Source organism: Fukomys damarensis, unplaced genomic scaffold, assembly GCF_012274545.1.
Source record: "Fukomys damarensis isolate Sample0158 unplaced genomic scaffold, DMR_v1.0_HiC HiC_scaffold_4, whole genome shotgun sequence".
Taxonomy (NCBI): domain Eukaryota; kingdom Metazoa; phylum Chordata; class Mammalia; order Rodentia; family Bathyergidae; genus Fukomys; species Fukomys damarensis.
In genome coordinates this window covers 43,252,896-43,270,297 of record NW_022900916.1, presented here as the reverse complement: position 1 = coordinate 43,270,297, position 17,402 = coordinate 43,252,896, and the positions used below count along the sequence as shown (strand labels likewise).

Genomic DNA, 17,402 nt, shown 5'->3' with positions numbered 1-17,402 from the left:
GAAGGGAGGGCACAGACAAAGGGAAAAAATGAGAGCCAAGACCTGTCATGTAAAGGTACAAGATCCCAGTAATGAATGTAATTGTACTGTATACCTAAAATGTACCAATAAACTCAATAAAAGAAAAAAAATCTGGAAAAGGATGGTGGATATTTCACTACAGAGAAATGATAAATGGTGAAGAGATACAGATGTTTAACCTGATTTGAGTACATATTGAAGCATCACCTGATATACTCTTACGATATATGATTTTTATGTGTCAATTCAGTTATATATATATATATATATATACATACATGCATATTTTTTCATGTATTGAAATATCTATCAGCTAGAATACAATCCTTAGGTTCTATGGACATTTTTTAACAGTTGCAGAAACAATTGTACCACAATATGAGACACGTCTGGACCTAAGTCATGTGTACTTAAATATTGACACTTTAGGAAGAAAAAGTTGTCACTGTGATTCTTATGACCAACTATTAAAAGATGAATAACTTTAATAGCAGTGAAATGAAAAAGAACTGTCTTCAAAAGTATAGTTGTAGTCATGGAAATTTACAACATTGTAACTACTTTTGGTCATTAAGAATCCTAATAAGCTAGTGTCCACACTGATTATATTCCTTTTGATTAATGACTGTTTTGATTATTTCTGAGGCAAAGCCACTTTCGGTTTTGGATTTGTATACTTCTTGAGGTTTCTGTTCAAAAATATTAACTACTTGTTTTTCACAAGCCAGACTTAGATTTCTAATTGTGATAGAAAAACTAGAAGCAGCATCAATATCAGCAGAGAGCTTTGTTGACAAGGTATATGCCAGCCTCTGCCACAGCCACATATGCACTGGGCCTTTTAATCCTTACAGTAATAAGTTCTAGTATTGTCTTCATTTTACTGATAACAACCCAGGGTTTGCAGAATTTCAGCTAATGTAGGGCAGGTTTAAAATCTGAATCAAGATCTGAGTTCAAATTTTGCAGTATACACATACCTTCTATAACATCTGACAGAGAAACTTTCTGAGAAATGTGTGCTGTTCATTTGGGAAGAGAATAATCATGGTAACATTTGAAAATGGTTATTGTTAGATAATTGGTCTACTTCTCTAATTTCATTTAGTAGAGATTGGAGGGTAGGCAAATGGGTTTTGAATCCATGACAAATATAATCACCTTTCTTTTACCAGTCTTTGGTTTGTAACTGATGAAACAGTGCCCCCCACAACTTACCCATAGCTTGCCATCAGCCAGGATCTTAAAATATGAACATTTGTTTTGATCCTTTATTTTATTAATGTGAATGTTTTGAAGCACACAATGATTACATTTTTGGGCGCAGTTGGTACATGTACATAATGCATTTTAATTCTTTTTGTTCCCTTCCACTTCTATCCCTCCCTGCTCCCTCCAACTCATAATACTCTTACTGTTTGAAAAAACTCTATTTCCATTTTTCTTTGACTCTTTTTAAAATTATTTTTTCCTTTCTTCCTACCACCCCTCTGTCTCTTATTCACCTTCCCAATTGAAAAAGACCTCCTTACTTCCTATTATCTATCCTTTGTTTTGCATTTTATTTATATTTTGGGTTTCTCATGTAAGAGTAACTATGTAACATTTAATGTATTAATTGTATGTCTGATTCATTTTAGTTAGCACTATGGCCTCCAGGTGTGTTCGTTTCTCTACAGTGCCTCAACTTTATCCTGATTTATGGTAGCGTAGTCTTTCCTTGTGTATAAATGCCATATTTTCTTGACTCATTCATCTGTGGATGGACATTGATATTTTCAAGATAGAGATAAATGACATTCATACAACTTTTATTACAATATATTGTTATTGTTTTATTTTAATCATTTACTGTTATTAATCTCTCAATGTGCCTAACATAAATTAAACTTTGATGAAGGCATGTATATGCAGGGAGAAAGTAGTAACAGTGCAGATTAATACTACTTGAGGTTGTAAACATCATGGAGGTCTTGGAATACATCTCTGCAGATAAGGGGTGACTACTATAGTTTTATCACACAGTTGGTAACACTGACTGAGCTAATCATTTATAATATATCTTTTTTTCCAAGCTGTATTCTATACCCATGATATCACAACTGCCAATCTATAAACTAATATACTATGATAAATCTGCAAGCTATGAAATTTCACTTGTAATAATCTTCCACCCTTCATAAGTAGACTATTTGTGTGCAGTTAACTACTAACTGTTGTGTTGGAAGCTGATATTGATGTGTCAAAACTTCTTTACTACAGAAGTAATAATTTTTCCTCATAATACATTTCTATTCATTTTCAAATTAAAAGATTATTCAGTTGCTTAGATAATGCTCCAAATCAGCTCTTTGCGCATTTCATATATGTCTTAAGTCATCTCAACCAACATTTACTGATCAGCTTCTTGTCCCTTTGTGATCTTAAAGGAGAAGTCAGTTATTGATTCAGCCTTCATAAGGTTGCTATCATCAACAATGCTAGTTGTGCCTGTATGTGGATAAGAGCAGAGGATTGAGCAAGTAGCAGTTTCCTAATGGAATAACCATTTTTTTTAAAAAGAAAGCAAATCTTTAAGATTGAGTTGGAAGATAATGGAACAAAGAATATCTCCAGCATATCTCCATTTCAAGATTTGACAGGGTAACTGGTGAAATAATCACAGGGGAGTGTAGAGTTTAGATGTCATAGGTACTGCATTCTAAAATTAAGGATGAGTGGGCCAGGGATTTAGCTCAGCGGTTCGGTGGCCTGCCTTGCAAGCGCAAGGACTCGAGTTCAATCCCCGGTACCAAAAATAAATAAATAAAATAAAATTAAGGATGACCATTGATAACACTAATGAACCATATATTTTTGAAAAGCTAAAATGTTTTTTTGAATGTTTCCACGAAGACATAAATTTTTGAGGAAACACAGATTATGCTGACTTGAACATTAAATGATATATACATGTATAGGAAACATCAGTTGACACTCCATAAATACACACAATTTTATGTCACTTAAAAAAGAATGAAAGAGATATTTCATATTTATTAATGAGGTAGGTAATTAGCTCAGATTTGTCCATATTATTCTGGGATTCTACTTTGCAAGCTGCATATCATCTGCTCATGAGACTGACAATAAGGAAATGGTTTTTTCACAAATCCTGCTTTGGAGATTTTTAAAATAGCTATAGACAGCACTCATGTTTATATTTTATAAAAATAAAATGTGACAAGACAATGTGAGTGCCTCTGCGATATTCCTTGTTGCTGGCAGAGTTTTGCCCACATAGAACCCTCACTTCTGGTTGCAGACCTGCGGGGAAGTGAAGCTACAGAAGGGCTCAGACCACCTGCCTCCACCTCCAAACTCCTTGGAAGACTAAGAACCACCACTTGTGACAGCTCTGTAGAGGTGGTTTTGACGCTGTTGTCTTCCCTTGTTCTTTCTTTGTCTTTCATTTTCAAGATTAACATTTCTACCTTGGCTTTGAATTTCTCTCCATTCATCACTGGCTCTTTATTCTGATCAATACATTCTCTTCTCTTAATCAAAACTTCATGTATCTCTCTCTTCTGACTGTTTCCTTTTCCAGAAGTAAAACCAACTGATATCTCACCCTTGTTATAGGGGAACACTCGGCCTTTGGTCAAACCCTACTTGTTCTTTTCCTCTTTTCTTTATCAAAATTGAAAGAATTGTTAATTTAAACTCATTATTTTCCCCTGCATACTACATACTCCTCCTTTATCCTGTTACGTTTCTGAGAGAGTTCTACTGAGTCGACCCTCTTCTAGGACAGCATGGAGAGTAGAAGACCTTTGCTCAGCTCTCCTCCTAATTGACTCTCTTCTACCCCTATGTACCCCTGATTCATCACCCATTCTAAAAATGTACTTTTTTTTTTTGGCTTTCAAAACATCACATTCTCCTTCCTTGATTAACATTCCTCATCTTCTTTCTTGCCAATATTTCCTAAGAGTCTCTCTGTGGCTGGATTCTTTTTAAAAAAAATTAATTTAACAGTTTCATTTTAGGTATACAATACAGTTACATTCATCATTAGGATCTTGAATATTTACATAATCTATTTTGGTTCGTATTTTTCCCCATACCCTGGCCTTCCCTTTAAACGATCCTTTCCTCATTTACAGGCATTGTTTGCATTTTTAAAATTTTCTCATATTAATTCCACTCCCCTCTTTCCTTTCCCCTACCCCTCCCAATTCTCTTTCCCCTTTGCTCCTTTTCTTTCTATTTCACATTATCTCTTATACCTTTTAATCCTTATTTACACTTCCAGTTTCTTGCACTAGAGAAACTATTAAGTATTTACACATGTCCTATTTATTTCATGTAAGAGTATTGCCTCAGTGTGCATCCATTTAGCTATAAATGCTTCTAATTTCTCATTTTTTATAGCTGAGTAGTACTCCATTTTATTTAAAAAACCACATTTTATTTATACAGTCTTCTCTTGATGGGCAGTTGGATGTTTCCAAATTTTAGCTACCACAAATTGTGCTGTTATAAACATGGGTGAGCATATATCACTGTGGTATGATTCTTTTCATTCTTTTGGGAAGATTTCCAGCAGGGGAATAGCTGGGTCAAATGGGACTTCCAATCCTAGTTCTTTGAGGTATCTCCATACTGATTTCCACAGTGGTTGCACCAATCTACATTCCCACCAATAGTGGGAAAGGGTATCTATTTCCCCACAACCCTGCCATCATTTGTTATTGGTTGATTTCATGATAGCAGCCATTCTTTCTGCGGTGAGGTGGGATCTCAGTGTTGTTTTCATTATCATCTCTTGAACGAGCAGTGATGTTGAACATTTTTTCATATGTTTATTTGCTACTTCTACTTCTTTGTCTGAGAAATGTCTGTTCATTTCAAATGCTCATTTTTTGGATTGGGTCTTTAAATTTGGCAGGTCTGATTTTTTTTAAGGTCTTTATATAGTCTAGATAATAGGCCTTTGTCTGAGGAATAGCTATTAAAATTTTTTTCCCACGTTGTGTGTTGTCTCTTCACAGTGTTGGTGGTTTCTCTTGCTGTGCAAAAGCTTTTTAATAAGCAATCCCATTTGTTCATTGTTTGTGCTAGTTCACATGTAATGGAGGTTCTGTTCATAAAACCTTTTCCTAGGCCAATATCTTCAAGAGTTCTACCGAACCTCTTTTCCAACAGGCTTACTGTTTCTGTTTTAATGTTCAGATCTTTAATACATTTCAATTTTAGTTTAGTGTATGTTGAGTATGGTGAGAGATATAGGTCTAGCTTTAATCTTTGGCAAGTTAAAAACCAATTTTTTCAGCACCATTTATCAAAGAGGCTGTCTTTCCTTCAGTGAAGGTGTTTCGTTCCTTTGTCAAAGATGAGGTGGCTGAGTATGTCTGGATTTGTTTCTGCATCTTTTAATCTGTTCCACAGGTCCGCAGGTCTGTTTCTTTGCTACTGCCTTGCTGTTATTTTTTTCATCACAGTAGCTTTGTAGTATAGTTTCAACTTCGAAATTGCAATAGCCCCTACCTTGTCTTTATTGCCTAGAATTGATTTTGCAAGTTTAGGTCCCTGCTTGTTCCAAATGAATTTTTGGATTGTTTTATCAAGGCCCATAAAGTATGCTGTTGGGATTTCAATTGGGATTGCATTGAATCTATATAGCAGTTTAGGAAATATGGCAATTTTTACTATGTTGATTCTTCCTATTCAGGAGCAAAGGGTGTCTTTCCATTTTCTGATATCATTTGCAATATCTTTTCTCAGAATTCTGTAGTTTTGAGAGTAGAAGTCTTTGGTTTCTTTTGTAAGGTTGATTCCTAGGTATTTCATTTTTACGATGCTATTGTGAAAGGAATTGTTTGCCCCATTCTCTCTCAGTGAATCTGTTCATGTACAGGAAAGCTATTGATTTTTTGTGTGTTGATCTTGCATCAAGCTACTTTACTAAATTTGGTTATTAGGTCTAGAAGACTTTTGATGGAGTTCTTATGGTCTTCTATCTATAAATAATGGCAATTTGACCTCTTCATGTTCTATCTTTATTCCTTTTATTTCTTTCTCTTGTCTAATTGCTGTGGCTAATGTTTCCAAGACTATATTGAACAGGAGTGGTGTTAGTAGACATTGTCATGTTCCTGATTTTAGTGTGAAGGATTTCAATTTTTGACCATTTAGTATGATAATGGCTGTTGGCTTTTCATAGATAGCTTTTATAAGAATGAGGTAGAGACCATCTATTCCAGTTTTATGCAGGGCTTTTATCATGAATGGGTGTTGGGTTTTTTCAAAGAATGTTTTTTTCTGCATCTATTGAGATGATCATATGGTTTTTGTCCTTGTCTTTATTGATATAGTGTATAACATTTATTGATTTGTGTATATTGAACTATCCCTCCATTCCTGGGATAAATCCCACTTGGTCAGGGTGTGTGATCTTCTTGATGACCTTCTGCATTCTATTTGCCAGTATCTTATTAAGGATTTTTTTCAACTATGTTCATTAGTGAGATTGGCCTATAGTTCTCTTTTTCAGTTGGGACTTTCTCTGCTTTGGGGATCAAGGTGATGCTTGCTTCCAGGAATGAATTTCATTGAAGAGTTTAAACAGTAGTGGCAATGGTTCTTCTATAAATGTTTTGTAGAATTCAGCAGTGAAGCCCTCGGAGCACAGACTTTTCTGGTTGGTAAGTTTTTAATTACTTTTTCAACTTCATTGCTTAATAGTGGGTTGTTCGGAATTTTTAGGTCATCTTTGTTCAACTTTGGTAATTCATATGTATCTAGGAATCTGTCCATTTCTTCTGTATTTTCCATCTTATTATTGTAAACGTTCTCAAAGTAGATTTGATGATCATCTGGCTTTCTGAAGGGTCCATTGTAATTTCACCCTTTTAAGTCCTAACTGTATGGATTTGGGCCTTTTTTCCCCTTTTTTAAAAAAAAGATTGGCTAAGGGTTTGTCAGTTTTGTTTATTGATTCAAAGAACCAACTCTTGGCTTCATTGATTTTTTACTTTTGTATCATTCTCTCAGTCTCCATTGTATTGATTTCTGTCCCAATCTTTTCTTTTTCATGGTTTATTGGTACATTTAAGGTAAATAATACAGTTACATTCATCATAGAGATCTTGTACCTTTACATAATGACCTTGATTCTTACTTTTCCCCATTCCCCTGCCCTCCCTTTACCCGCTTCACCCTTTCCTATTTACAAAGACTTTGTTTCCATTGTTATCCTTTTTTCATATTTTTCCTTTTTTCCCATTTCCTTTTGCCTATCTTTCCCACTTCCCATACTCCTTTAGATCTTTTCTTTCTATTTCATATTATGAGTTAATCCATTTGAATCTTATAGTTTTTCACACCAGAGAAAACATTTGGTATTTACTCATGTTTGTCCTATTTATTTCACTTAAGAGTATTGCCTCAATGTTCTGCCCTGAGCTTTATAATTTCCTCCCATATATAAGCTTTGGGTTTGTCCTGCTCTTCTTTTTCTAGAAGCTTGACATTCAGGATTAGATTGTTTAATTACATTTGCTTTGTTTTCCTAATATGCGTATTCACTGCTATGAATTTCCTTTATAAGACTGCTGGCATTATGACCCATAGATTCTTATATGTTGTGTTGTCATTGTTATTTAATTGTGGGACCTGTCTGATTTCTTCCTTAATGTCCTCTGTGACTCATTGGTTTATTGGAAGCCTATTGCTCAATTTACATGTATTTATGAAATTCTTTTGATTTATTTTACTGTTGATCACCAATTTCACTGCACTATGGTCTTGTAATATACAGGGGATAACTTCAATTCCTTTGCACTTACTTATACATGTTCTTTGAGTGAGTGTGTGGTTTATTTTGGAGAACAAAGCATGTGCAGCTGAGAAGAATGTGTATTCTGATTTTGTGGAGTGTAACACTCTGTAAATATCTGTTAAGTTCATTTGTTAAAAAATTTGATTGAGTTATAGTTTTTAAGTATACAGTACAGTTACATTTGGTCCTTTACTATTTTTAAAAAGTTTTTCTTTTCCTGGTCACTAATTGCAAACCCATCTTCCGTATCTGAAATTCTGTCTTTGCGTTGGCTCATTCTGCTGTGGAAACTTTCAATGAAGTTTTTAATCTCCTAGAAATCTGTTTGCATCTGTTTTATGGTTTCCAGTTGTTTCCTATGTTGGGATTCCATCATTTTCCTCAGCTCATCTGTTTGTTTTTTTTAATCTGTGTCTGCTCTAGATTTATTAATCATGTCTTGCACTATGGGCACAATCTCTGCTGTTATCTGAAAAATTATTTCTGATTTCATTTTTTCCAGATTTTTTTTGTTGCCAGTTCAGAGAATCCAGGTGGTTGAGTATCAGACTGTTCCTGATTTCCCTTTGGGGTTGTCTTAGGTGATCTGGAAGTCTGCTTTTGGGACTTGTTTCCATGTTTTCTCATTTCAAGAGTTGCAGTCTGCTGTGCCTTTGTTGAGACAACTTTTTGCTCACCCAGTGGTTTTCAATTCTCAGCAAGCCACCAAGAGGCCTTTTCTCTGCTGCTCACCAGTACACCAATTCATAGGTTCAGAATGATGCCCTTCTGGATCCCTGAGCTCACCTGTTGGCCGGACAGGCTTGTGGCTGTGGCCTTAGCAAGTTGGCTTGGTATGTAGGTGTGCCTCTTTCTGAGGCCTCTATGTACCAGTTGTCTGAGAGGGCCTTTGGCTGAAGGCTGTGCTCCTCAGTTCCTATTGTCTGAGCAGGCTTCTGGTTAGGGTCTTTGCCAGAGAAAGCACAGGGCAAGCCTTTGACTGAAGCTTGTGCACATGTGTAGCTCTTGTCCAGGCAGGTCCTTGGGTGAGCAGGTTTGGCCAAGGTTCTGGGTTTGGGATGGATCCCTGGCTGGGATCTACCTGCAACCACACTGGTCTGGGCCACACCACTACTCCCTGGGATCTGTGCACACTCACTTATGCTATGGGGTGGGCCCTGTGGCTGGATTATTTTATCATTTTCCCCATGTGGTCATTTTTATGCTTAAGAATTTAAGGTTTGTTTTTATGGGTATACCTCCCCCAAATAATAACTAACTCAAATAGTGCATTTTCAAAGACTTGCTAAAGATCTTCTATGTGTAGGGCCTCAGTTAGTCATGCCAATGTGTCCAGATTCAGTTTGTGAATTTCTCTAGGAAACCAGCATCTTCCCATGTCCTCTCCATAAGTTCATGGTATCACTAGGTAGCCATGATATAGACCAACATCCCCAGGATTCTCTTAAACCCTCCTTACCCCAAAATCTTTACTCTTAATTAGTGATAATCTTCTGACTCTGCAACATCTGTTTCTTTGCCAGGAGCCTTTCATCATTTGTCAGAACTTTGGTAATGGACTCCTCATTGGTTTCCTGTATCCAGACTGATAGAAGGCTAATCCATCTGCATACTGCTACTTTAAACTGCAAAACATTCATAGTACTCCACACCTTTTCTTAAAAAAACCTCTTTCAGACTTTTATTACTTTGATTTTATGAATTATTTGCACTACTTTTCTTCATGAATTTGGTTTCATTTCCTGTAATGTTTCAAATCATGTAAACACATTTTCTCTAGTGATCAAGGTTGGTGTAGGTAGCTACTTTCTTTTTCAGTACACACTTTCAATTATGTTTCTAAGGAGGTAAACATTTTTTAAGAAAAATTTCATCCCCAAACTGCTAAACTGGCCCTTAGTTTTTCTCATTTTTGTAATGATAATATAACCAACATTCATTGAGAACATGCACATGTTCTGTGTTCACACCATTCTGCTGAGTGTTTTATTTTATACAAAAGCCAAAGTAGCTCTCTAAGATAGAGTCCGTATTATTTCTTTACACTTCCAGAACAGTAATGAGTTTAGAAAGCTTAAGTAATGTTTCCAGTTACTTTGCTGGTGAATAGAAGGACTCGGATTTGAAATCAGACATTTTTAATGCCAGAGCTTATGCCTTTAATCTCTATTACACAGTTTTATACCTCTTCAGCAAGGATATATAGGATGAATGTTCATTATAATGTATATAAACTATCAAGGACTCAATAATGTCATATTACTTTCAAATGTATGTAAAAATGTTGTTTTGTTTTTTTGTTTTCAGTACCGGGGATCGAACTTGGGTTCTCATGTTTGTGAGGCAGGCAGTGGAACCACTGAGCTAAATCCCTGGCCCAAAAAGTTTTTAAATGTTTATTGATTTTCATATATCTGTGTTTTTCAGACAACTTGATGGAATCTACCTGATAGGTTTTATTTTTTGCATTCTTCAATAGAATTCAAAACAGTGCATTCACTGTGCATTGCTAGTCCTTAAAAACTGTTTGTTGATTGACTACGACTAGAAGCCTGTTTTTATTTGCAAAGAATAAATTTTAGCATCCTTTGGAATTGTTTCTATTTTCTTTGTGCAAAAAGAATAATAAACCTATATGTGGCATATATATATATATATATATTCTTTTATATAAACAGCTATAAAAACTTTCTACTATCAATCTTTCTAACAAAAGAACATATGGATAGATAGATTGTTAAATATAAAGATAGGTAGATAGCTAGACAACTTTTTAAAATTATGTCATTCAATATCTCCCTCCAATATTATATTTGCAAGATGGCACCTTCCTTTATCAATAGTTGATGGGGCCGTGTGTAGTGGCACATGTCTGTAATCTCAGCACTTGGGAGGCTGAAGCAGGAGGATCACTGTGAGTTCGAGACCAGCCTGGGCTATACAGTGAGTTCCAAATCAGTCTCAACTATGTAGTGAGACCCTATCTCAAAAAAAAAAAAAAAAAAAAAAGTTGACAGGCCAGGATTTTGCTCAGTGGTGCCATTGCCTGCCTCGTAAGCACACAGTTCTGAGTTCGATCCCTGGTACCAAAAAAAGGTCAATGGTTGGAAGTCATTGACACTTAGGTTTTATTTGGAGTTGGGAGAAATTTAAAAATTGAACTACAAAATAATAATTTGTATTACTCAAAAATATGACAAGCATATCAACAGAAAAAAAAGTAGCATTATTATAGTGGATTTGGATATAAAGAGCAACGTCTTCCCAACTCCTAACATCTGAACAAAGAATGCCATTGGTGGGGTAGTTTTAAATTTCTAGAACACTTTTCCAATTAAATTGAGTGGACATTTTTCCATTGTTGTTTCAGGGTACTACTGCATTTTTGTAAGGTCAATATTTAGGAAAAAAGTTTATCAAGCATTGTTTAATAGACATTATACTTTTTTCTTAACATTATTTCTCCCTCTACACTAATGTATTCTACCAAAAAGGTATCTTTGAGATTTTTTCCTAATTCTCTGAGTTTTTGTTTAATTATCTCAAGTGCTACGATACTCTCAATCTTTCATTACAAGTGGATTAATGCATTCAAAGACTAAAGAAAAAAATTAAAAGAAAAAAAATTGGTTGATTCCCTGTGCAGGAACACAAAGACCAAAAAACAACTCAATATGGATTACTTCAATTGCATCAAGTAATTTCACTAGAATAGTCTAAACTAGCAACTCTAACTCTAATAAGAATAAAACAAAAAGAATTTGATTTAAAAGGTAAAGAAGATTGAGACATGGAATCTCTTTTAATGAGGAATTCATGATCAAGAATACTAGTCTAGAGTCTAGCTTTCAGAAAGGGGTCAGTTATATTTTCTATTTGGATTAGCCCATACGCTGAATATATATCCACTCTGAAACTGACAGGTGCAGAAGACTTACACTTGTAGACAAAATGTCTTTCAAGGGTTTCTTCTTGATTGCTTGTTGCAGTGTACATGAAAGATATATATTCATTGAGTAAATATGGAGTGATACTAATTTTAAGTTCCATACCAGTGTTTCTTTTTGGTATACAAATTCCCCTTCATTTTAAACTATGGATTGACATTCTTTACGTCTTGGATTTCCTGAAGAAATGATGCATACACAACATTTTGTAAATAATTTCAGGAAGTTTATAGAGTCTGTGAATCTGCTTCCTAGAATGTAGTTTTCCTCCTTCTGAACCCTAATTTTTTCTGTGAAAAAGACTAACTCCTCTTCCTAGGCTTTCTCAATGTTGTTCACATCCTTAAAACTAACAGTTATGTGTCCTCTTCTTGCTTGAAATATATGTTGACTGAGGAATCCATCCAAGATTTCAAAAGAAACATGGACTTTCAAAAAATTTTTGACTAATTCTTACATCATGAAAAATATTTAAAAATCATGTATGCATTTATCTGTTACAATAATCCTACAAATCATGACTATTTTAGATATTAAAAATTATATCTTGCAAGAACAATGTATTTTTCTGCTTCAGATTCACGCAGTATAAATTGTGGCATTTTTAACCAAAGTGCTATGACTGCTGAATACACAGATTTCTCATTTTCTTGTAATGTATTGGCATCACAGTTTCAAACTTATATTTAGAGTCACATATGTCTGCAGAATACTTTATTACTGCCATTTCTTGTGACTGCTCAATCCTTCACATTTTTTAAAATTCTAAAAATAAATCTTTCATAATAAGGACCTCTGCTCTGCCTTCATTATTTAAGTTCAAATTCCAGTTCCTAAGCTTTACATAAATTGTCCTGTTTAAATAATCCCTTTTCACTCTCAGCCAACTGTCATTTACAGAATTATTTGCAATGAAAATTATATTGCCCTTATGATGAGAGTGGTCAGCCAGGAGGGTTTCAATTCAGCCAGCCTGTGGAATCGGCAGGTACATATTTGTTCAATTGGTCCCTCATGTTTAACTCTACTCTGAAGAAAAATCTCTAGACCTATAGATGAAGGATGCTGCAAGATGCAGGGATGAATTAAGCAAGCAGAGCCTCTCCGCCCTTGTGCTCTCCAAATCAGGGAAGAATACTTTTCCTACTGTAAGTGCTATTGATTTGTCATGAGACCAGTGATCTTACTTACATGTTGAAGTGCTCGGTGAAGATCAGGTTGGTAGAAGTGCCAGTGATGGTGGTCAGGCCGCCAATGGTGGAAGAGTAAGCAATGCACAGACACATAAGTTTGCACATCATGTGGTCCTTCTTCGATCGGTACTTTTTCCCTGTGATGGCGTTCTGTTCAGAAAGAAAATGCACTATGAGAGCAGCTGTTTATGGTGAGAATGTTTCTTAGTGAGATGAATGTGTGCCACCCATCACTGATTCCTGTCTGTGTTGATTTTCCACGACTGGGCATGTGGAAGGTGATTAAGTTTAGATCTCATCATTTGGCAAACCCTGTTGTGGTTTTTTTACGAGCTCCTATCACCAGATAAGAAGACCAGGTTGTTGTCCCTTCTGTGCAGGTGAAGGATCTCTCCCAACTGCTTGCTCATGACTCACTCATGTCTTCTGTATGTGAGAGTCAACCTGATCTCTTTATGCTAAGGTTATCTTACTCTATCACAGAGCTCTCATGCAAGAAGGTGTCAACCCAGTTACACCAAATGCTACTCTTCCCGCATGTTCCCTATATCTGTTCATTTGAAATAAACACCACTATCATGAAAATAGAACTGAAACTCCATGGGTCAGGAAATTCAACCATGACATTTTAACTTTCTAATTTTTTAAGAGCGCTTCAAATACTAATCCCTTGACCTCTTCTAGCTTAAGTCTAGGGGACAAATATCAGGTTTCCAAGTGGTGATTTCTCAATATCTATTTCACAATATTAAGTGAGAGACTTCCATTCTTCCTTCCTTGGAAGTATGTAGGTATGAGTGTTAGGAAAGTACCCAAGCTTTCTCTGTTAACTCTTGAGTTTAAGAACAAAAAACTGCTTTTTAGTTACCATGTTTTCAAATTTGAATGAAGAAATATCTATGGCATGTGCTTACTATTACAGTTATTTAGGGATAGAATTGTACCCTTCTATTCATCATACTTTGGCTGGTTGCTTATAGTTTCTTCTACCTCTGCTGTTGAATTACTACTATGACTATTGTCTTTCAACTCTCTTGACAGGCCTACATCATTGAAGCATCCAGTTATTCCCAATGGACTGGTTTTCTCCTTTTTCAAACTTACTTCCAAATACAGTTGTGATGGCATAGTAAGACATTTAAGTACCCTTCCTAACAAGTCTTTAGGCCATCTTTTATATTAGCAGTTTGTAGATAAGAATTGCTGTAGATAAGATGAAAGGTAAGAATTGCTGTGAGAAGACTCATAAAGTGGTAACCATAGTAGATCAGACCACATCTTCATCCACTCATCTACCATTAGACAGGTTGTTTCTGTATGTTGGCCACTGTGAACAGTGCTGCAATGAACATGGAGGTGCAGATATTTCTCTGCAAAATTAATTTCCTTTATTTTGCATGTATACCCAGCAGTGATATTGCTGAATTGTACGGTAGACCTAGTTTTAGTTTTTGAGGAAACTTAATAGTGTTTTCCATGATGGCTGCATCAGATCCTTGCTCTGCTTAATTCAGAGAAGTATGCTCTCTGTGGCACTGGCATAGCAAGGATCTTTTGGTAAATTCATGATAAGCAAAATTTACTATTTCCTAAAAGTCATCGTGAATGTGGGAATGGCATTTACATGAGTATAATTTAGTTTTTACCTTCTAATTAACTTAAATCTCATCCTCAAAGGTATCTACTCTTCACCCAGAAGAATTAAATTCACAGATATCTCATGTGCTTTTATTTTTTACATGGAAATGATACATAATTTCTATATGCTAAAAATGGAAAAGTTGTAAAATTTCTATCTAAATAAAATCATAAAATAAATTTAAAATTTCTTATAAGTGATATAAAGTGACAACTGAAATTTTGGGATAATATATTAAAAATTTTACTGTAGGGAAGACAACAAATCCAAACCAGAAAGTGAGGCATAATGTTGATATTATTAAATTGATAAGGGTGGATATTTAAAATATGTATAGAGAATGTCTCTTTGACATTAAAACTATCAAATTTACAAATAAAAATAGATTTCATATAAAAGCACAGCTGTAAATATTTACATACATACCTGTAAAATAATGACTAAAGGGCATTAGCAGATATAAAATTTAAAAATTAAAACAGAAAATAAGTAATTTTTATAGAATTAAGTAATTTTTATAGAATTAGAATGCTTCTTTTTCTATATAAAGACCTTTAAAACACACGTGAATGTTACCATACATAAATTTGCATGGATTATATATTTTAGACAAGTATTAAAAATTTAGAGCACCATTCAGATTTCCCAGGAAATGTAACACATGCAAATAGATCAAAATACTAGTTAAAAGTTAAGTGGAGGTGTTTTCAACATAGAATGGGAGATGCACAATTTGTTATCTAGCCAGTCAATATGAGGCTCATACATTTGTATTTATTGTTATTTTTTCCAAGGGCACATAACTGTTGGATTGAATAGTTGAAAAGACAGCATTAGAGTGGGGGGTAGAGATTAAGAATGATAGGTACTGAGGTCCAGAGACAAAGAATACAGCTCTTAGAAAAGCCTCAGATGAGCCACTACTTGAGCCAACTAGTGATACAGAAATGATGAAAGAAACCACCTTTCACAAGGTAATCTTTAATGTTCTGCCTAGATATTGGTTTTAACCTAAGACTAGGTATTTGACTTTAGCTCAAGAGCTGGAAAAAGATGTTTGAAATAGAAACTAAGATCCTAATCCCTGTGATACATGTGTTTGTAAATACCTGGACAAGAAAATAATAACTTTATATTTCCATAAATGGGGGAGGAGTTTGTTCTGCCTCTCTCCCTCTCTCTCTCCCTCTCTCGCTCCCTTCCTCTCTGTATTTAGCCTAAGAGTTTTTGAAAGACAAAGAATTTGCAAATCAGTCAGGCATGGTGATGCATGCCTATAATCCCAGCATGTGGGAGGCTGAGACAGGAGAATCACTGCAAGGTCTAGGCCAGCATGGGCTACATAGTTCAAGGCCAGACTGAACTACATAGCAAGAACTTGTCTTTAAAAAAAAAATTGCAAAGCAAGTAAGAACTAGGAGCAAAGTATTTAGAAAAATAAGGCTGGGGCCTTCCAGGGATGACGTATCCAGGAAAACTGTTTTTGCTGGGGTGTTCAGACAGTGTTGTGATCTGAATAGGAAAGTGTTCATGTCATAATGTATAAAGAGACTTCTGAGGAACTCAATATGCAGAATAATGTAAACTTTAAAATATATCCACATACATATATGTTCCTAGAAATAAAGCAGAAATGTCATACACATATCAAAATATCACCAATGGGCATTTCTTGATCATGGAATTAAGGGTATTTTTTACCTTCTTAAGATATTTTGAATGTTCTGCAAAGATGAAAAGTATTTCTTCAACATAGATTATTAGAGCAGATAGGTATTTAGCCATGATCTGGTAAAGAGAGCTAACTTCAAAGGTAAAGGGTAAAATTTTACAGTGGAACCACTGAGCTAAATCCCCGGCCTCTAAAATTTGTAGCAAGAGTCTTAAATGTAACATCACTGGTCACCAAAGAGTTGAGGCCAGAATCCATGTACCTGAACTCCCTGTTGGTGATTATCCCCGTATCTTCTTGCCTTCTGGAAGACTTCTACTCATAAGTTTTGAACCTACATCTAAGACTTTACAATTACTTTAATTTCACACCGCTTTTACCACGTCTGTGAACTATGTTTTGATTCAATTCCAGTTCTGTCTGTCATACATTAGTCCCTCCCATACACATATGACATCTGGGACTTTGTGAAGTGAGTTCGCCTTCCACACCTTTGAACGACCTGAACAAATTTTGACTAGGACAAAATCAAACGCAGAATCTGATGACACCATCGCAGACAAGGCAGAACAGAAAATCCACAGGCCAGATATAACTCACTCCTGCCACCTGGTGACACTGATTGTAACTTTCAGGGGCAAGTTACACATCCCCGACCTTGGGTACACAGGCAAAACCAAAGAAAGTTCTCAGGACTATAAAAAATAATTCACTGGAATGATAGTGGTACAAAAACATTAAGGTTCATAGTTACGTTTAAATAACTATGAAAGGATAATTTCAAAAATATTAGTTCCTACTAACCGTTTTGTTTGCTAAAAGTAGCCAGTTTAAAATCTTCTAGAAGTTGTTGGACATTTATTTGCATTTACCTTAATAATGTTCCCAAGATGCCATGCCCTGATTTATCAGTTACAGACATTACTACTAAATTTCTACTATAGTGGCTGATGAGCAGTTAACATTTTTCACAGCTTCCGTCACTAAACATATTCATACTTTTTGTGTCTCCAACATCGCAACATTATGAAAATATTATAATTTTGCTTAGAGTTCAGAGTTTGTGTGATGTTTAAGTCCTATTGAAGTGAGTAATATATATATATAT

At 35.2% G+C, this 17,402-nt stretch overlaps 1 protein-coding gene across 1 annotated transcript in view; it reads right to left on the bottom strand.

Annotated features, from left to right (window-relative positions):
* Slc13a1 (solute carrier family 13 member 1) overlaps nt 1-17,402 on the bottom strand; it is a 94,843-nt gene that overhangs the window by 24,919 nt on the left and 52,522 nt on the right. Inside the window, exon 7 of the mRNA XM_010635378.3 lies at nt 12,982-13,133. Within this exon, the coding sequence (XP_010633680.1) occupies nt 12,982-13,133 (152 nt within the window). The remainder of the gene's footprint in view (nt 1-12,981; nt 13,134-17,402) is intronic.